General features: G+C 47.2%; 1 protein-coding gene across 1 annotated transcript; it reads right to left on the minus strand.

Moving 5' to 3' along the window:
- Nucleotides 1–146: 146 nt before the first annotated feature.
- On the minus strand, nucleotides 147–16,676 carry LOC124029178 (protein GPR108-like). Its single transcript, XM_046340984.1, has 11 exons — nucleotides 16,518–16,676; nucleotides 16,123–16,185; nucleotides 15,792–15,907; nucleotides 15,476–15,604; nucleotides 10,221–10,296; nucleotides 9,957–10,030; nucleotides 8,201–8,295; nucleotides 3,682–3,717; nucleotides 3,062–3,176; nucleotides 481–524; nucleotides 147–313 (listed from the first exon to the last, which is right to left on the minus strand). The coding sequence occupies exons 2-11, from the start codon at nucleotides 16,183–16,185 to the stop codon at nucleotides 162–164; spliced, it is 900 nt and encodes a 299-aa protein (XP_046196940.1). The 5' UTR covers nucleotides 16,518–16,676; the 3' UTR covers nucleotides 147–161.
- Nucleotides 16,677–17,301: the final 625 nt, after the last annotated feature.

Genomic DNA, 17,301 nt, shown 5'->3' on the forward strand with positions numbered 1-17,301 from the left:
AGGGAGGATGGATGAGGGAGAGAGGGAGGATGGATGAGGGAGGATGGATGAGGGAGGATGGATGAGGGAGAGAGGGAGGATGGATGAGGGAGAGAGGGAGGATGGATGAGGGAGAGAGGGAGGATGGATGAGGGAGAGAGGGAGGATGGATGAGGGAGAGATTACCCATCCTGACATCTTTCAGAACTTTCACAGAAACATAAGTTAAAATTCAAAATAACTGTGAGGAAGAGAGACAGACAGAGAGACAGATGTCTCCTCACCATGACGTAGTAATGTCTGAATAGTTTGAGTTTCTCCAGGTTCATGGCAGCTGAGGTAAACAAGGAGAGACAGGCAGTATTACTACAGACAGCTACAGGGGAACTAACAGGGGAACTAACAGGGGAACTACAAGGTTCAAACTACATGTTACTCAGCTATAGTTATTAACCACTGCTAAGTGCCCATGAAATGTTTCCCTCCCTGTAGATGGCTCACCTTTCCCATCAGTGCTGGAAGCCTCTTGTAGGTGACGAATAGACCTGCACACACACACACACACACACACACACACACACACACACACACACACACACACACACACACACACACACACACACACACACACACACACACACACACACACACACACACAACCATTATCCCCCTGATGGTCCGTCAGGGAGGAAGGATCCCCCTTCAAACCCAACAGTAACAAGTCAACCATGTCAACCATGAGGTCAACCAGAACAACACCTCCTGACAGTAGACTGACCATATAACAGGAAGAGGATGAGGTCAACCAGGAACACCTCCTAACAGTATACCGGACCATATAACAGGGAAGAGGATGAGGTCAACCAGAACAACACCTCCTCCTAACAGTATACTGACCATATAACAGGGAAGAGGATGAGGTCAACCAGGAACACCACCTCCTAACAGTATACTGACCATATAACAGGGAAAGAGGAGGAGGTGAGGAACACCACCTCCTGACAGTATACTGACCATATAACAGAACAGGATGAGGTCAACCAGGAACAACACCACCTCCTGACAGTATACTGACCATATAACAGGGAAGAGGATGAGGTCAACCAGGAACAACACCTTCTCCTGACAGTATACTGACCATATAACAGGGAAGAGGAGGAGGTCAACCAGGAACAACACCTCCTGACAGTATACTGACCATATAACAGGGAAGAGGATGAGGTCAACCAGGAACAACACCACCTCCTGACAGTATACTGACCATATAACAGGGAAGAGGATGAGGTCAACCAGGAACAACACCTCCTCCTAACAGTATACTGACCATATAACAGGGAAGAGGAGGAGGTCAACCAGGAACAACACCTCCTGACAGTATACTGACCATATAACAGGGAAGAGGATGAGGTCAACCAGGAACAACACCTCCTCCTAACAGTATACTGACCATATAACAGGGAAGAGGATGAGGTCAACCAGGAACAACACCTCCTCCTAACAGTATACTGACCATATAACAGGGAAGAGGAGGTCGTCAACCAGGAACAACACCTCCTGACAGTATACTGACCATATAACAGGGAAGAGGATGAGGTCAACCAGGAACAACACCTCCTCCTGACAGTATACTGACCATATAACAGGGAAGAGGAGGAGGTCAACCAGGAACAACACCTCCTGACAGTATACTGACCATATAACAGGGAAGAGGATGAGGTCAACCAGGAACAACACCTCCTCCTAACAGTATACTGACCATATAACAGGGAAGAGGATGAGGTCAACCAGGAACAACACCTCCTCCTAACAGTATACTGACCATATAACAGGGAAGAGGAGGAGGTCAACCAGGAACAACACCACCTCCTGACAGTATACTGACCATATAACAGGGAAGAGGATGAGGTCAACCAGGAACAACACCACCTCCTAACAGTATACTGACCATATAACAGGAAGAGAATGAGGTCAACCAGGAACAACACCTCCTCCTAACAGTATACTGACCATATAACAGGGAAGAGGATGAGGTCAACCAGGAACAACACCTCCTCCTGACAGTATACTGACCATATAACAGGGAAGAGGATGAGGTCAACCAGGAACAACACCTCCTCCCTGACAGTATACTGACCATATAACAGGGAAGGGATGAGGGTCAACCAGGAACAACACCTCCTGACAGTATACTGACCATATAACAGGGAAGAGGATGAGGTCAACCAGGAACAACACCTCCTCCTGACAGTATACTGACCATATAACAGGGAAGAGGAGGAGGTCAACCAGGAACAACACCTCCTGACAGTATACTGACCATATAACAGGAAGAGGATGAGTCAACAGTCCTCCTAACAGTATACTGACCATATAACAGGGAAAGAGGAGGTCAACCAGGAACAACACCACCTCCCTGAGAAACCATATAACAGGGAAGAGGATGAGGTCAACCAGGAACAACACCTCCTCTGACAGTATGCTGACCATATAACAGGGAAGAGGATGAGGTCAGGAACAACACCTCCTCCTGACAGTATACTGACCATATAACAGGGAACAACCACCTCCCCTCCTGACAGTATACTGACCATATAACAGGGAAGAGAGTCAACCAGGAACAACACCACCTCCTAACAGTATACTGACCATATAACAGGGAAGAGAATCAACCAGGAACAACACCTCCCTCCTGACAGTATACTGACCATATAACAGGGAAGAGGATGAGGTCAACCAGGAACAACACCACCTCCTAACAGTATACTGACCATATAACAGGGAAGAGGATGAGGTCAACCAGGAACAACACCTCTTCCTAACAGTATACTGACCATATAACAGGGAAGAGGATGAGGTCAACCAGGAACAACACCTCCTCCTGACAGTATACTGACCATATAACAGGGAAGAGGATGAGGTCAACCAGGAACAACACCTCCTCCTAACAGTATATTGACCATATAACAGGGAAGAGGATGAGGTCAACCATGAACAAAACCTCCTCCGACAGAATACTGATCTTACAACAGGGAAGAGGATGAGATTAACCAGAACAACACCTCCTCCCTAACAGTATACTGACCATATAACAGGGAAGAGGATAGCTCCACAGCAGATGAGGTCAACCAGGAACAGAACCTCCTTCCACAGGGCGTACTCACTAGAGCCCTCCTCTGTAGACTCTATTATGATGTAGGCTATTGGCCAGAACCTGGGAGAGGGGGTGGGTGGGTGGGGAGGGGGGAGAGAGTGAGTGAGTGTCAAACTGGTGGAAGTTTGCCAGAGAATAAAGAAGAATACATTACTAAATCCATCTCTGTCAGATCATTGGTTAACGCGTCGACCGTCACTTCCGCACACACCCCACCCCAGGTGTACCTGTAGAGGATGATGATATAACCCCCCCCCCAGGTGTACCTGTAGAGGATGATGATATAACCCCACCCCCAGGTGTACCTGTAGAGGGATGATGATATAACCCCACCCCCAGGTGTACCTGTAGAGGGATGATGATATAACCCCCCCCAGGTGTGCCTGTAGAGGGATGATGATATAACCCCCAGGTGTACCTGTAGAGGGATGATGATATAACCCCCCAGGTGTACCTGTAGAGGGATGATATATACCCCACCCCAGGTGTACCTGTAGAGGATGATGATATAACCCCACCCCAGGTGTACCTGTAGAGGATGATGATATAACCCCACCCCAGGTGTACCTGTAGAGGGATGATGATATAACCCCACCCCAGGTACCTGTAGAGGATGATGATATAACCTGTACCTGTAGAGGGATGATGATATAACCCCCAGGTGTGCCTGTAGAGGGATGATGATATAACCCCTCCAGGTGTACCTGTAGAGGGATGATGATATAACCCCCACCCCCAGGTGTACCTGTAGAGGGATGATGACATACCCCCAGGTATTGCCTGTAGAGGGATGCTGATATAACCCCTCCAGGTGGACCTGTAGAGGGATGATGATAACCCCCACCCCCAGGTGTACCTGTAGAGGATGCTGATAAACCCCCCAGGTTATTGCCTGTAGAGGATGATGATATAGCCCCCACCCCCAGGTACCTGTAGAGGGATGCTGATATAACCCCCCAGGTACCTGTAGAGGGATGATGATATAACCCCCACCCCCAGGTGTACCTGTAGAGGATGCCCAGGTGGTGAGGGGATGATGATATAACCCCATGTAGAGGGATGATGATATAACCCCCAGGTGTACCTGTAGAGGGATGATGATATAACCCCCCCAGGTGTACCTGTAGAGGGATGATGATATAACCCCCCACCCCCAGGTGGACATGTAGAGGGATGATGAGATGTTCTTGTCTAAAGATTTTCTGCATCATGTTTCAAGTTGTGTGTGGACCCCATTAAAACTTCTTTGGGACTGGGGGGGCACTATTGAGTAGCTTGGATAAAAAGATGCCCAGAGTAAACTGCCTGCTACTCAGGCCTACAAACTAGAATATGCATATAATTCGTAGATTTGGATAGAAAACACTATGAAGTTTCTAAAACTGTTTGAATGATGTCTGTGAGTATAACATAACTCATATGGCAGGCAAAAACCTGAGAAATAATCCAACCAGGAAGTGGGAAATCTGAGGTTTGAAGTTTTTCAAGTCATTGCCTATCAAATATACAGTGTCCTATGGGGTCATATTGCACTTCCTAAGGCTTCCACTAGATGTCAACAGTCTTTAGAACCTTGTTTGAGGCTTCTACTATGAAGAGGGAGAGAATGAGAGCTCTTTCAATCAGGTGTCTGCCATGAGCTGATCACGCGCCCTCCCGTGAGAGCGACCTGCGTTCCATTGGATTTCTGTAGACAAAGGAATTCTCCGGTTGAAACATTATTGAAGATTTATGTTAAAAAAACATCCTAAAGATTGATTCTATACATCGTTAGACATGTTTCTACGAACTGTAACGGAACTTTTTTGACTTTGTCTGGACCTAGTGCTCGAGCCTCATTAATTTGGATTTGTGTACTAAAAGGAGGTATTTGGACATAAATGGACTTTATCGAACAAAACAAACATTTATTGTGGAACTGTGATTCCTGGGAGTGCATTCTGATGAAGATCATCAAAGGTAAGTGAATATTTATGCTGCTATTTCTGACTTTGGTTGACTCCACAACATGGCGAGTATCTGAATGGCTTGTTTTTGTGTCTGAGCGCTGTACTAGTCTTTTTTAAATCTGACACAGCGGTTGCATTAACCTCTTGCTCCTACCTGGCACGCAGGCGTCCCATCTAGAGCTCTGGAAATGCAAATGCGCTATGCTAAATGCTAATAGTATTAGTTAAAACTCAAACGTTCATTAAAATACACATGCAGGGTATTGAATTAAAGCTACACTCGTTGTGAATCCAGGCAACAAGTCAGATTTTTAAAATGCTTTTCGGCGAAAGCATGAGAAGCTATTATCTGATAGCATGTAACACCCCAAAAGACCCGCAGGGGACATAAACAAAATAATTAGCATAGTCGTCGCTACACAAACCGCACAAATAAAATATAAAGAGGGATGACGATATAACCCCCCCAGGTGTACCTGTAGAGGGATGACTATATAACCCCCCCAGGTGTACCTGTAGAGGGATGACGATATAACCCCCCCAGGTGTACCTGTAGAGGGATGACGATATAACCCCCCCAGGTGTACCTGTAGAGGGATGACGATATAACCCCCCCACCCCCAGGTGTACCTGTAGAGGATGATGATATAACCCCCAGGTGTGACCTGTAGAAGGATGATGATATAACCCCCCCAGGTGTACCTGTAGAGGGATGATGATATAACCCCCCCAGGTGTACCTGTAGAGGGATGATGATATAACCCCCCCAGGTGTACCTGTAGAGCAGGGGTGTCAAAGTCAAATGGACGGAGGGCCAAATAAAAAATTTAGCTACAAGCCGAGGGCCGGACTGTTCGAATGTTCATTGAAAATTTTTTAAATGACGCATATAGTCTAGTGAACCTAATTGAACCTACTGAAAACCTAACAAATATATTCCAATATGATCAGATAAATAAAGCAATATTTTCTTATGGCTCTGTCAGTAATCTTTAATTTTCAACAGACACAAAAGACAAATTTCCTTTATATAAAAATCCCCATAACATGAACATTAAATGAAAGAAACCGGTATTCAAGGCACCATCAGTAGCCTATATTTTCTATTTTAGCAAAAGTGGGCTAAATTTACTTCAAAGAAAAAAAACAATAATAGCAATTTTCTATCATCCACTCAACTTGGTTTTAAATGCCTTCACTGTACTGTACATATCAGAGATGACACGATCCCGACCCTGCAGCTGCAAGTTCATTGCATTCAGATGACTCGTAATGTCACACAGAAAAGCCATTTCACACAGAAACATTTCGTCTCGGAGTTGTGTTGTATCTTTCCCTTTGCTGTCCAAGAACAGACAAATCTCCTCACGAAGCTTGAAACATCTTTGAAGCACCTTTCCCTGGCTTAGCCATCGCACCTCTGTGTGATAAGGCAAATCACCATGCTCCGTTTCTAACTCCATCAGAAATGCCTTGAACTGGCGGTGATTCAAACCTTTGGCTCTGATAAAGTTAACTGTGCGCGTGATGATGCTCATTACATGCTCCCTTTTCAAGAAGCTTTACTGCTTCCTTCCTGGTGTATGATACAATGATAAGCTGTCAGCTCACCTGTCGCGTTTTCCTCTTGCATCTTTTTCCCGTATCTTCGCCCACCAGTCCGCTCCTGTGTCCACACATCGCAGGTGCTCCGTCGGTTATCAAACCCACGAGTTTTTCCCAAGGCAGCTCCATCTCATTTACACATCTTGACACCTCTTCATACAAATCATGCCCCGTAGTTGTGCCATGCATAGGACGTAAAGCCAAAAACTCCTCTGTCACGCTTAGGCTGGAGTCCACTCAGCGGATGAAAATTGACAACTGGGCAATGTCAGAAATGTCGGTGCTCTCATCCACAGCCAAGGAATATGCAATGAAATCTTTTCCCTTTTTCACAAGCTGCTCTTTTAGATTGATGGACAACTGGTCTACTCTCTCGGCAATGGTGTTTCTGCTCAGACTCACATTTAAAAAGAGTTGCCTTTTTTTTTTTCTGGGCAAACTTCGTCACAAACTTTAATCATGCAGTTTTTGATGAAATCCCCTCCGTAAATGGCCGGGCTGATTTAGCGATCTCTTCTGCCAAAATAAAACTGGCCTTGACAGCAGCCTGGCCTTGTGATTTGGCTTTTTGAACAGAGCCTGTCGAGATTTGAGGCCTCGTTTTAATTCCTCTGCCTTTTGTAGCCTTTGTTCCATGTCCATATTCTTGTTTTTGTCCGCGTGTTTCGTTTCATAATGTCGTCTCAGATTATACTCTTTCAGTACCGCCACTTTCTCCACAAAGAAGACACACAGGTTTTCCAGCTACCTCCGTGAACAAATACTCCGACTCCCACCTTGTTTGAAACCCCGGTTCTCAGTGTCCACCTTCCGTTTGCCATTTTTGATGGGTATCTGAAAGTTAATTTTACTGTGATGCTGACAACTGCTGTGCAATAAATATTGAAATGAAGCAGCCTACTGCTCAAAAGTGCGTCACCGTTGCATTGTAGGAAATGTAGTATTGTGCGTGTAAAGATCTGCGGGCTGCCGGCTTGCTGCGGGGTTCTGCGGGTTTCTAATAACAAATCAAGATCATCCCAGGGGCCGTAAAAAACCTTCATCGGGGCCGGATGTGGCCCGCGGGGCCTTGACTCTGACATATGTGCTGTAGAGGGATGGCCGATATAACCCCCCCCCCAGGTGTACCTGTAGAGGATGACGATATAACCCCCCACCCCAGGTGTACCTGTAGAGGGATGACGATATAACCCCCAGGTGTGTACCTGTAGAGGGATGATGATATAACCCCCACCCCCAGGTGTACCTGTAGAGGATGATGATATAACCCCCCACCCCAGGTGTACCTGTAGAGGGATGATGATATAACCCCCCACCCCCAGGTGTACCTGTAGAGGGATGAAATGATATAACCCCCCAGGTGTACCTGTAGAGGGATGATGATATAACCCCCCAGGTGTACCTGTAGAGGGATGATGATATAACCCCTTCCCAGGTGTACCTATAACCCCCCAGGTGTACCTGTAGAGGGATGATGATATAACCCCCCAGGTGTACCTGTAGAGGGATGACGATATGAAGATCTTCTTCTCCTTGTCTGACAGGATGTATTTAACCCCCCAGGCCCAGCCAGTACCTGCCAGAGTGATGAACAGCAGAGCCCCCTTCAACCTGCACACAACACATTACCACACACCACATTACCACACACCACATTACATTACCACACACCACATCACATTACCACACAACACATTACCACACACCACATCACATTACCACACCACATTACCACACTACCACATCACATTACCACACACCACACACCACATTACACACACCACATCACATTACCACACACCACATTACCACACACCACATTACCACACACCACACACCACATCACCACATTACCACACACCACATTACCACACCACCACACACCACATTACCATACACCACATTACCACACACCACACACCACACACCACATTACCACACACCACATTACCACACACCACATTACCACACACCACATTACCACACATCACATTATCACACATCACATTATCACACACGTTATTACCACACACAACATTACAGACACACCATCACGTCACACACTGATCAGAAACACTTTACTCATTTCATATGTAAATACATTATTTTAGTCAATACCACTCACATTGTTCGTCCTAATATTTATATCAAATTCCACACCGTGACCAATCACATCTGCTAACCACATCACCAATCACATCTGCTAACCACGTGATTAATCACACTGCTAACCCGCGTGTACCAATCACATCTGCTAAACACGTGACCAATCACATTCTAAAACGTGACAATCACATCTGCTAACACGTTACTCACCAATCACTGCTAACCACGTATGTACCAATCACATCTGCTAACCTAGTCACGTGACCAATCACATCTGTTATGCGTGACCAATCACATCTGCTAACCACGTATTTATATATTTCACATCTGCTAACCACGTGTACGTGACCAATCACATCTGCTAACCACGTGTATGCGTGACAATCACATCAAACCACGCGACCAATCACATCTGCTAACCCGTGTACGTGATCACATCTGCTAACCACGTACTGACCAATCACATCTGCTTATGTGACCAATCACATCTGCTAACCACGTGTATCGTGACCAATCACATCTGCTAACCACGTATCGTGACCAATCACATCTGCTAACCACGTATGACAATCACATCTGCTAACCACGTGTCCAATCACATCTGCTAACCACGTATGTGACCAATCACATCTGCTAACCACGCATCTGTACCCATTTTATGACCAATCACATCTGCTAACCACGTGTCGCGTGACCAATCACATCTGCTAACCACGTGACCAATCCGTGACCAATCACATCTGCTGACCACGTGTGCGTGACCAATCACATCTGCTAACCACGTGTATGCGTGACCAATCACATCTGCTAACCACGTGCGTGAAATCCATCTGCTAACCACGTGTATGTGACCAATCACATCTGCTAACCACGTTATACGTGACCAATCACATCTGCTAACCACGTGTACGTGACCAATCACATCTGCTAACCACGTGGGTGAACAATCACATCTGCTAACCACGTGGACGATGACAATCACATCTGCTAACCACGTGTACGTGACCAATCACATCTGCTGACCATGTGTATGTGACCAATAAATGTGATATTATACATACACTATGACACACACCCATTTTATATACACACACAGATGTAACCCCCCCCCACACACAAACACACACCCTCCAGAAATAACACCCTGAAATAGAAGTCAGACTGACAGGTGGGTGATGTAGTACATGACAGCCCATCCTTCTATGGGGTGTCCCTCCGTGTTGATGAAGTGGTAGTTGATCTGAGAGGAAGACCAACATGTTATAGGATATTCCATTGTACATCACAGGCAATTGTAATTTAGTGGGGTCGGTCAGGTGGAGGATGTACGTGGAGGTCCGTGTGTGTGTGGGTTGCTCTGTGGGTTGCTCTGTGGGTGTGGAGGTCAGTATGTATGTGTGTGTGTCTACATGTGTGACTGTTGTACTCACGCTGTGGAAAACCAGGGAGATGGACTTGGTGAAGGCCAGAGCTGCCATCAGCCAGTGGATCTTAAACACACTGTACCTACAGGAGAGGAGGATAGCAGAGGAAGAGAGAACGAGAGGAGGATAGCAGAGGAAGAGAGAACGAGAGGAGGATAGCAGAGGAAGAGAGAACGAGAGGAGGATAGCAGAGGAAGAGAGAACGAGAGGAGGATAGCAGAGGAAGAGAGAACGAGAGGAGGATAGCAGAGGAAGAGAGAACGAGAGGAGGATAGCAGAGGAAGAGAGAACGAGAGGAGGATAGCAGAGGAAGAGAGAACGAGAGGAGGATAGCAGAGGAAGAGAGAACGAGAGGAGGATAGCAGAGGAAGAAGAACGAGAGGAGGATAGCAGAGGAAGAGAGAACGAGAGGAGGATAGCAGAGGAAGAGAGAACGAGAGGAGGATAGCAGAGGAAGAGAGAACGAGAGGAGGATAGCAGAGGAAGAAGAACGAGAGGAGGATAGCAGAGGGAAGAGAGAGAGAGGAGGATAGCAGAGGAAGAGAGAAACGAGAGGAGGATAGCAGAGGAAGAGAGAACGAGAGGAGGATAGCAGAGGAAGAGAGAACGAGAGGAGGATAGCAGAGGAAGAGAGAAGGAGAGGAGGATAGAGGATAGCAGAGGAAGAGAGAACGAGAGGAGGATAGCAGAGGAAGAGAGAACGAGAGAGAGAGAGAGATAAGAAGGGTTATAAACGGTTCACTGTGTGCGCTCCTATGTGTGCCGGTGCTTCATCAGTGTGTAGACCCAGAACAATGTCTGATACAGGGTTTCCGGCTGATAAGATTAATTAATGATTATCCGATCAAAATAAAACTGTAGCCGGTCAGATTGTCCAGGGCTGCCCATCATACTCCCTGCTGTACCATACTCTTCTCTCACTCCCTTATGAGCTGCAGAGACACAAACAGACAGAGAGAGAGCATAGGCTACTGTTGATTGTGAAGATAACAGGGTTCTTTCATTGCAGTAAAATGATCAGTAGAGAGGTCTATAGAGAACAGCCTACATGAAGAGTAGAGAGTAGGTCTATAGAGAACAGCCTACATGAAGAGTAGAGAGTAGGTCTATAGAGAACAGCCTACAAGAAGAGAGTAGGTCTATAGAGAACAGCCTACATGAAGAGTAGAGAGTAGGTCTATAGAGAACAGCCTACATGAAGAGAGTAGGTCTATAGAGAACAGCCTACGAGAAGAGTAGAGAGTAGGTCTATAGAGAACAGCCTACATGAGTAGAGAGTAGGTCTATAGAGAACAGCCTACGAGAAGAGTAGAGAGTAGGTCTATAGAGAACAGCCTACGAAGAGAGAGTAGGTCTATAGAGACAGCCTACGAGAAGAGAGTAGGTCTATAGAGAACAGCCTACGAGAAGAGAGTAGGTCTATAGAGAACAGCCTACGAGAAGAGAGTAGGTCTATAGAGAACAGCCTACGAGAAGAGAGTAGGTCTATAGAGAACAGCCTACAAGAAGAGTAGGTCTATAGAGAACAGCCTAGAAGAGTAGAGAGTAGGTCTATAGAGAACAGCCTACGAGAAGAGAGTAGGTCTATAGAGAACAGCCTACGAGAAGAGAGTAGGTCTATAGAGAACAGCATAGGAGGAGAGTAGGTCAATAGAGAACAGCCTACGAGAAGAGAGTAGGTCTATAGAGAACAGCCTACAAGAAGAGTAGGTCTATAGAGAACAGCCTACGAGAAGAGAGTAGGTCTATAGAGAACAGCCTACGAGAAGAGAGTAGGTCTATAGAGAACAGCCTACGAGAAGAGAGTAGGTCTATAGAGAACAGCATAGGAGGAGAGTAGGTCTATAGAGAACAGCCTACGAGAAGAGAGTAGGTCTATAGAGAACAGCCTACGAGAAGAGAGTAGGTCTATAGAGAACAGCCTACGAGAAGAGAGTAGGTCTATAGAGAACAGCCTACGAGAAGAGAGTAGGTCTATAGAGAACAGCCTACGAGAAGAGAGTAGGTCTATAGAGAACAGCCTACGAGAAGAGAGTAGGTCAATAGAGAACAGCCTAGAAGAGTAGAGAGTAGGTCTATAGAGAACAGCCTACATGAAGAGAGTAGGTCTATAGAGAACAGCCTAGAAGAGTAAAGAGTAGGTCTATAGAGAACAGCCTACATGAAGAGAGTAGGTCTATAGAGAACAGCCTAGGAGAAGAGAGTAGGTCTATAGAGAACAGCCTAGGAGGAGAGTAGGTCTATAGAGAACAGCCTACGAGAAGAGAGTAGGTCTATAGAGAACAGCCTAGAAGAGTAGAGAGTAGGTCTATAGAGAACAGCCTACGAGAAGAGAGTAGGTCTATAGAGAACAGCCTACGAGAAGAGAGTAGGTCTATAGAGAACAGCCTACGAGAGAAGAGAGTAGGTCTATAGAGAACAGCCTAGAGAAGAGAGTAGGTCTATAGAGAACAGCCTACATGAAGAGAGTAGGTCTATAGAGAACAGCCTAGAAGAGTAGAGAGTAGGTCTATAGAGAACAGCCTACAAGAAGAGAGTAGGTCTATAGAGAACAGCCTACAAGAAGAGAGTAGGTCTATAGAGAACAGCCTACATGAAGAGAGTAGGTCTATAGAGAACAGCCTAGAAGAGTAGAGAGTAGGTCTATAGAGAACAGCCTACGAGAGAGAGTAGGTCTATAGAGAACAGCCTACGAGAAGAGAGTAGGTCTATAGAGAACAGCCTACGAGAAGAGAGTAGGTCTATAGAGAACAGCCTACGAGAAGAGAGTAGGTCTATAGAGAACAGCCTACGAGAAGAGAGTAGGTCTATAGAGAACAGCCTACGAGAAGAGAGTAGGTCAATAGAGAACAGCCTAGAAGAGTAGAGAGTAGGTCTATAGAGAACAGCCTACATGAAGAGAGTAGGTCTATAGAGAACAGCATAGGAGGAGAGTAGGTCAATAGAGAACAGCCTACGAGAAGAGAGTAGGTCTATAGAGAACAGCCTAGAAGAGTAGAGAGTAGGTCTATAGAGAACAGCCTACGAGAAGAGAGTAGGTCTATAGAGAACAGCCTACGAGAAGAGAGTAGGTCTATAGAGAACAGCCTGCGAGAAGAGAGTAGGTCTATAGAGAACAGCCCGCGAGAAGAGAGTAGGTCTATAGAGAACAGCCTACATGAAGAGAGTAGGTCTATAGAGAACAGCCTAGAAGAGTAGAGAGTAGGTCTATAGAGAACAGTCTATAGAGAACAGCCTACGAGAAGAGAGTAGGTCTATAGAGAACAGCCTACGAGAAGAGAGTAGGTCTATAGAGAACAGCCTACGAGAAGAGAGTAGGTCTATAGAGAACAGCCTACGAGAAGAGAGTAGGTCTATAGAGAACAGCCTACAGAAGAGAGTAGGTCTATAGAGAACAGCCTACGAGAAGAGAGTAGGTCTATAGAGAACAGCCTACGAGAAGAGAGTAGGTCTATAGAGAACAGCCTACGAGAAGAGAGTAGGTCTATAGAGAACAGCCTACGAGAAGAGAGTAGGTCTATAGAGAACAGCCTACAGAAGAGAGTAGGTCTATAGAGAACAGCCTACGAGAAGAGAGTAGGTCTATAGAGAACAGCCTACGAGAAGAGAAGGTCGAGAACAGCTCTAGTAGAAGAGAGTAGGTCTATAGAGAACAGCCTACGAGAAGAGTAGAGAGTAGGTCTATAGAGAACAGCCTACGAGAAGAGGAGAGTAGGTCTATAGAGAACAGCACAGGAGGAGAGTAGGTCTATAGAGAACGGCAGAGGAGAGGCCTAGGAGGAGAGCGCGGGAGGCCTATGAAACGGCGCGGGAGGCCTACGACCTGAAGGCGCGCGGAGGCCCTACGACCTGAAGGCGCGGGAGGCCACGACCTGAAGGCGGCGCGGAGGCCTACGACCTGAAGGCGCGCGGGAGGCCTACGACCTGAAGGCGGCGCGGGAGGCCTACGACCTGAAGGCGGCGCGGGAGGCCTACGACCTGAAGGCGGCGCGGGAGGCCTACGACCTGAAGGCGGCGCGGGAGGCCTACGACCTGAAGGCGGCGCGGGAGGCCTACGACCTGAAGGCAGCGCGGGAGGCCTACGACCTGAAGGCAGCGGGGGAGGTCTACGATCTGAAGGCAGCGGGGGAGGCCTACGATCTGAAGGCAGCGCGGGAGGCCTACGATCTGAAGGCAGCGCGGGAGGCCTACGATCTGAAGGCAGCGCGGGAGGCCTACGATCTGAAGGCAGCGCGGGAGGCCTACGATCTGAAGGCAGCGCGGGAGGCCTACGATCTGAAGGCAGCGCGGAGCGCGGGCAGGCCTACGATCTGAAGGCAGCGCGGGAGGCCTAGGCGATCTGAAGGCAGGCAGCGAAGGCAGGGAGGCCAACGATCTGAAGGCAGCGCGGGAGGCCTACGATCTGAAGGCAGCGCGGGAGGCCTACGATCTGAAGGCAGCGCGGGAGGCCTACGATCTGAAGGCAGCGCGGGAGGCTTACGATCTGAAGGCAGCGCAGGAGGCCTACGATTGGGGTCACAGCCACGGAGACCATTGTCCAGCACCCCTGGATCAAATGAGGTTAAGTGCCTTGCTCAAGGGCACAGCGACAGATTTTTAACGTTGTCGATTGCGGGATTCAAACAAGCAACCTTTCGGTAAGTGGCCAAAACGCTCTAACCTTGAAGTTACCTGGCGGTTAGCAGACACAGTGGCCTATCTGACAAGGATAAAGAAATGCATGTCGGTGTCATAGCATGTCGCCGTGTGTGTGTACCTGTGCTTCAGCAGTGTGTGTGTACGTGTGTGTGTGTGTACCTGTGCTTCAGCAGTGTGTGTGTACCTGTGCTTCAGCAGTGTGTGTGTACCCGTGCTTCAGCAGTGTGTGTGTACCCGTGCTTCAGCAGTGTGTGTGTACCCGTGCTTCAGCAGTGTGTGTGTACCCGTGCTTCAGCAGTGTGTGTGTGTGTACCCGTGCTTCAGCAGTGTGTGTGTGTACCCGTGCTTCAGCAGTGTGTGTGTGTGTACCCGTGCTTCAGCAGTGTGTGTGTGTGTACCCGTGCTTCAGCAGTGTGTGTGTACCCGTGCTTCAGCAGTGTGTGTGTACCCGTGCTTCAGCAGTGTGTGTGCACCCGTGCTTCAGCAGTGTGTGTGCACCCGTGCTTCAGCAGTGTGTGTGCACCCGTACTTCAGCAGTGTGTGTGCACCCGTGCTTCAGCAGTGTGTGTGTACCTGTGCTTCAGCAGTGTGTGTATACCTGTGCTTCAGCAGTGTGTGTGTACCTGTGCTTCAGCAGTGTGTAAACCCAGACCATGGCTATAATGAAGAAAACTCCAGCCATGAAGATGTAGAGACGAGGAAGAGGGATCTCTGCTGCTGACAGGTAACCTCCTGGGTTCTTCTCCGTCCACCTGGACCACCTGACACACACACACACACACACACACACACACACACACACACACACACACACACACACACACACACACACACACACACACACACACACACACACACACACACACACACACACACACACACACACACACACACACAGTCAGAAAACACTAAGACATGAAAACACTAACAAGGTAATACAGAACACCACTCACGTTGAGAGTGTAGGGGCGGTTGTTGCCTGGCAGAATGTTCTCGCAGTAGTGGAAGTCGAGGTTGTACAGGCCCTCATCAAACTGGCCAATCACCATGTGGAACTGTGGAGAGGGAGGGGCCAAGGTCAGCTGTCACTCAAATATATACCCAGCAGTGTGAGAGTTGAACAATGTGTGGAAGACTAAAAGCTGTGGAAAGGCTGGAGAATTATTTGACAGTGTCTATAAAAAAAAAAGGTTGTTTTAAGGTTTTGCGGAAGATGTTTTGAAGGTATTTAAACGTTGTGTAAAGGTTGTGTAAAGGTTAGTGGACTCACGCTGAAGCTGTAGGAGCCATTGATTTTCTGCACATCCAGAATCAGACCGTTGATCCGCCCCATCTGGCAAAACATAGTCAGAAGTTACACACACAGACACAGAGAGAGAGACACACACACAGAGAGAGAGACATACAGACACACACACACAGAGAGAGAGAGACAGAGACACACACACACAGAGAGACAGAGACAGAGAGAGAGACAGAGAGAGACAGAGAGAGACAGACAGAGACAGAGAGACAGAGAGACAGACAGAGACAGACAGAGACAGAGACACACAGAGAGAGAGAGACACACAGAGAGAAAGAGAGACACACAGAGAGAAAGAGAGACACACAGACACACGCTTGGTAGGTTTTTTAGTCTCATATTTTGTCCAACACCGCCTTTACTTTTTCCTCCTTGGGTTCTGGCTTCTTTTCCTCCTTCGTCCCCTCCTCTTTCAGCACTGCATCTTTCTTCTTTTCCTCCTTCGTCCCCTCCTCTTTCAGCACTGCATCTTTCTTCTTTTCCTCCTTCGTCCCCTCCTCTTTCAGCACTGCATCTTTCTTCTCCTCCACATTCCTTCCTTCTGTCACTTTCAAGTCATTGACAGTCGCTCTTTCTCCTGGAACCTGAACACAGCCAATCAGAAGACAGCACATAATGATGATGATAATGATGGATGCAATTAAACTCTAACCTTGATACCTGTAGTCAGGTTAGATATAAAGACAACCCTACTCTGTAGTCAGGTTACATATAAAGACAACCCTACTCTGTAGTCAGGTTACATATAAAGACAACTACAGTCAGGTTACATATAAAGACAACCCTACTCTGTAGTCAGGTTACATATAAAGACAACCCTACTCTGTAGTCAGGTTACATATAAAGACAACCCTACTCTGTAGTCAGGTTACATATAAAGACAACCCTACTCTGTAGTCAGGTTACATATAAAGACAACCCTACTCTGTAGTCAGGTTACATATAAAGACAACCCTACTCTGTAGTCAGGTTACATATAAAGACAACCCTACTCTGTAGTCCAGGTTCACATATAAAGACAACCCTACTCTGTAGTCAGGTTACATATAAAGACAACCCTACTCTGTAGTCAGGTTACATATAAAGACAACCCTTCTGTAGTCAGGTTACTATAAAGACAACCCTACTCTGTAGTCAGGTTACCTA

Source organism: Oncorhynchus gorbuscha, unplaced genomic scaffold (genome assembly GCF_021184085.1).
Source record: "Oncorhynchus gorbuscha isolate QuinsamMale2020 ecotype Even-year unplaced genomic scaffold, OgorEven_v1.0 Un_scaffold_5742, whole genome shotgun sequence".
Classification (NCBI taxonomy): domain Eukaryota; kingdom Metazoa; phylum Chordata; class Actinopteri; order Salmoniformes; family Salmonidae; genus Oncorhynchus; species Oncorhynchus gorbuscha.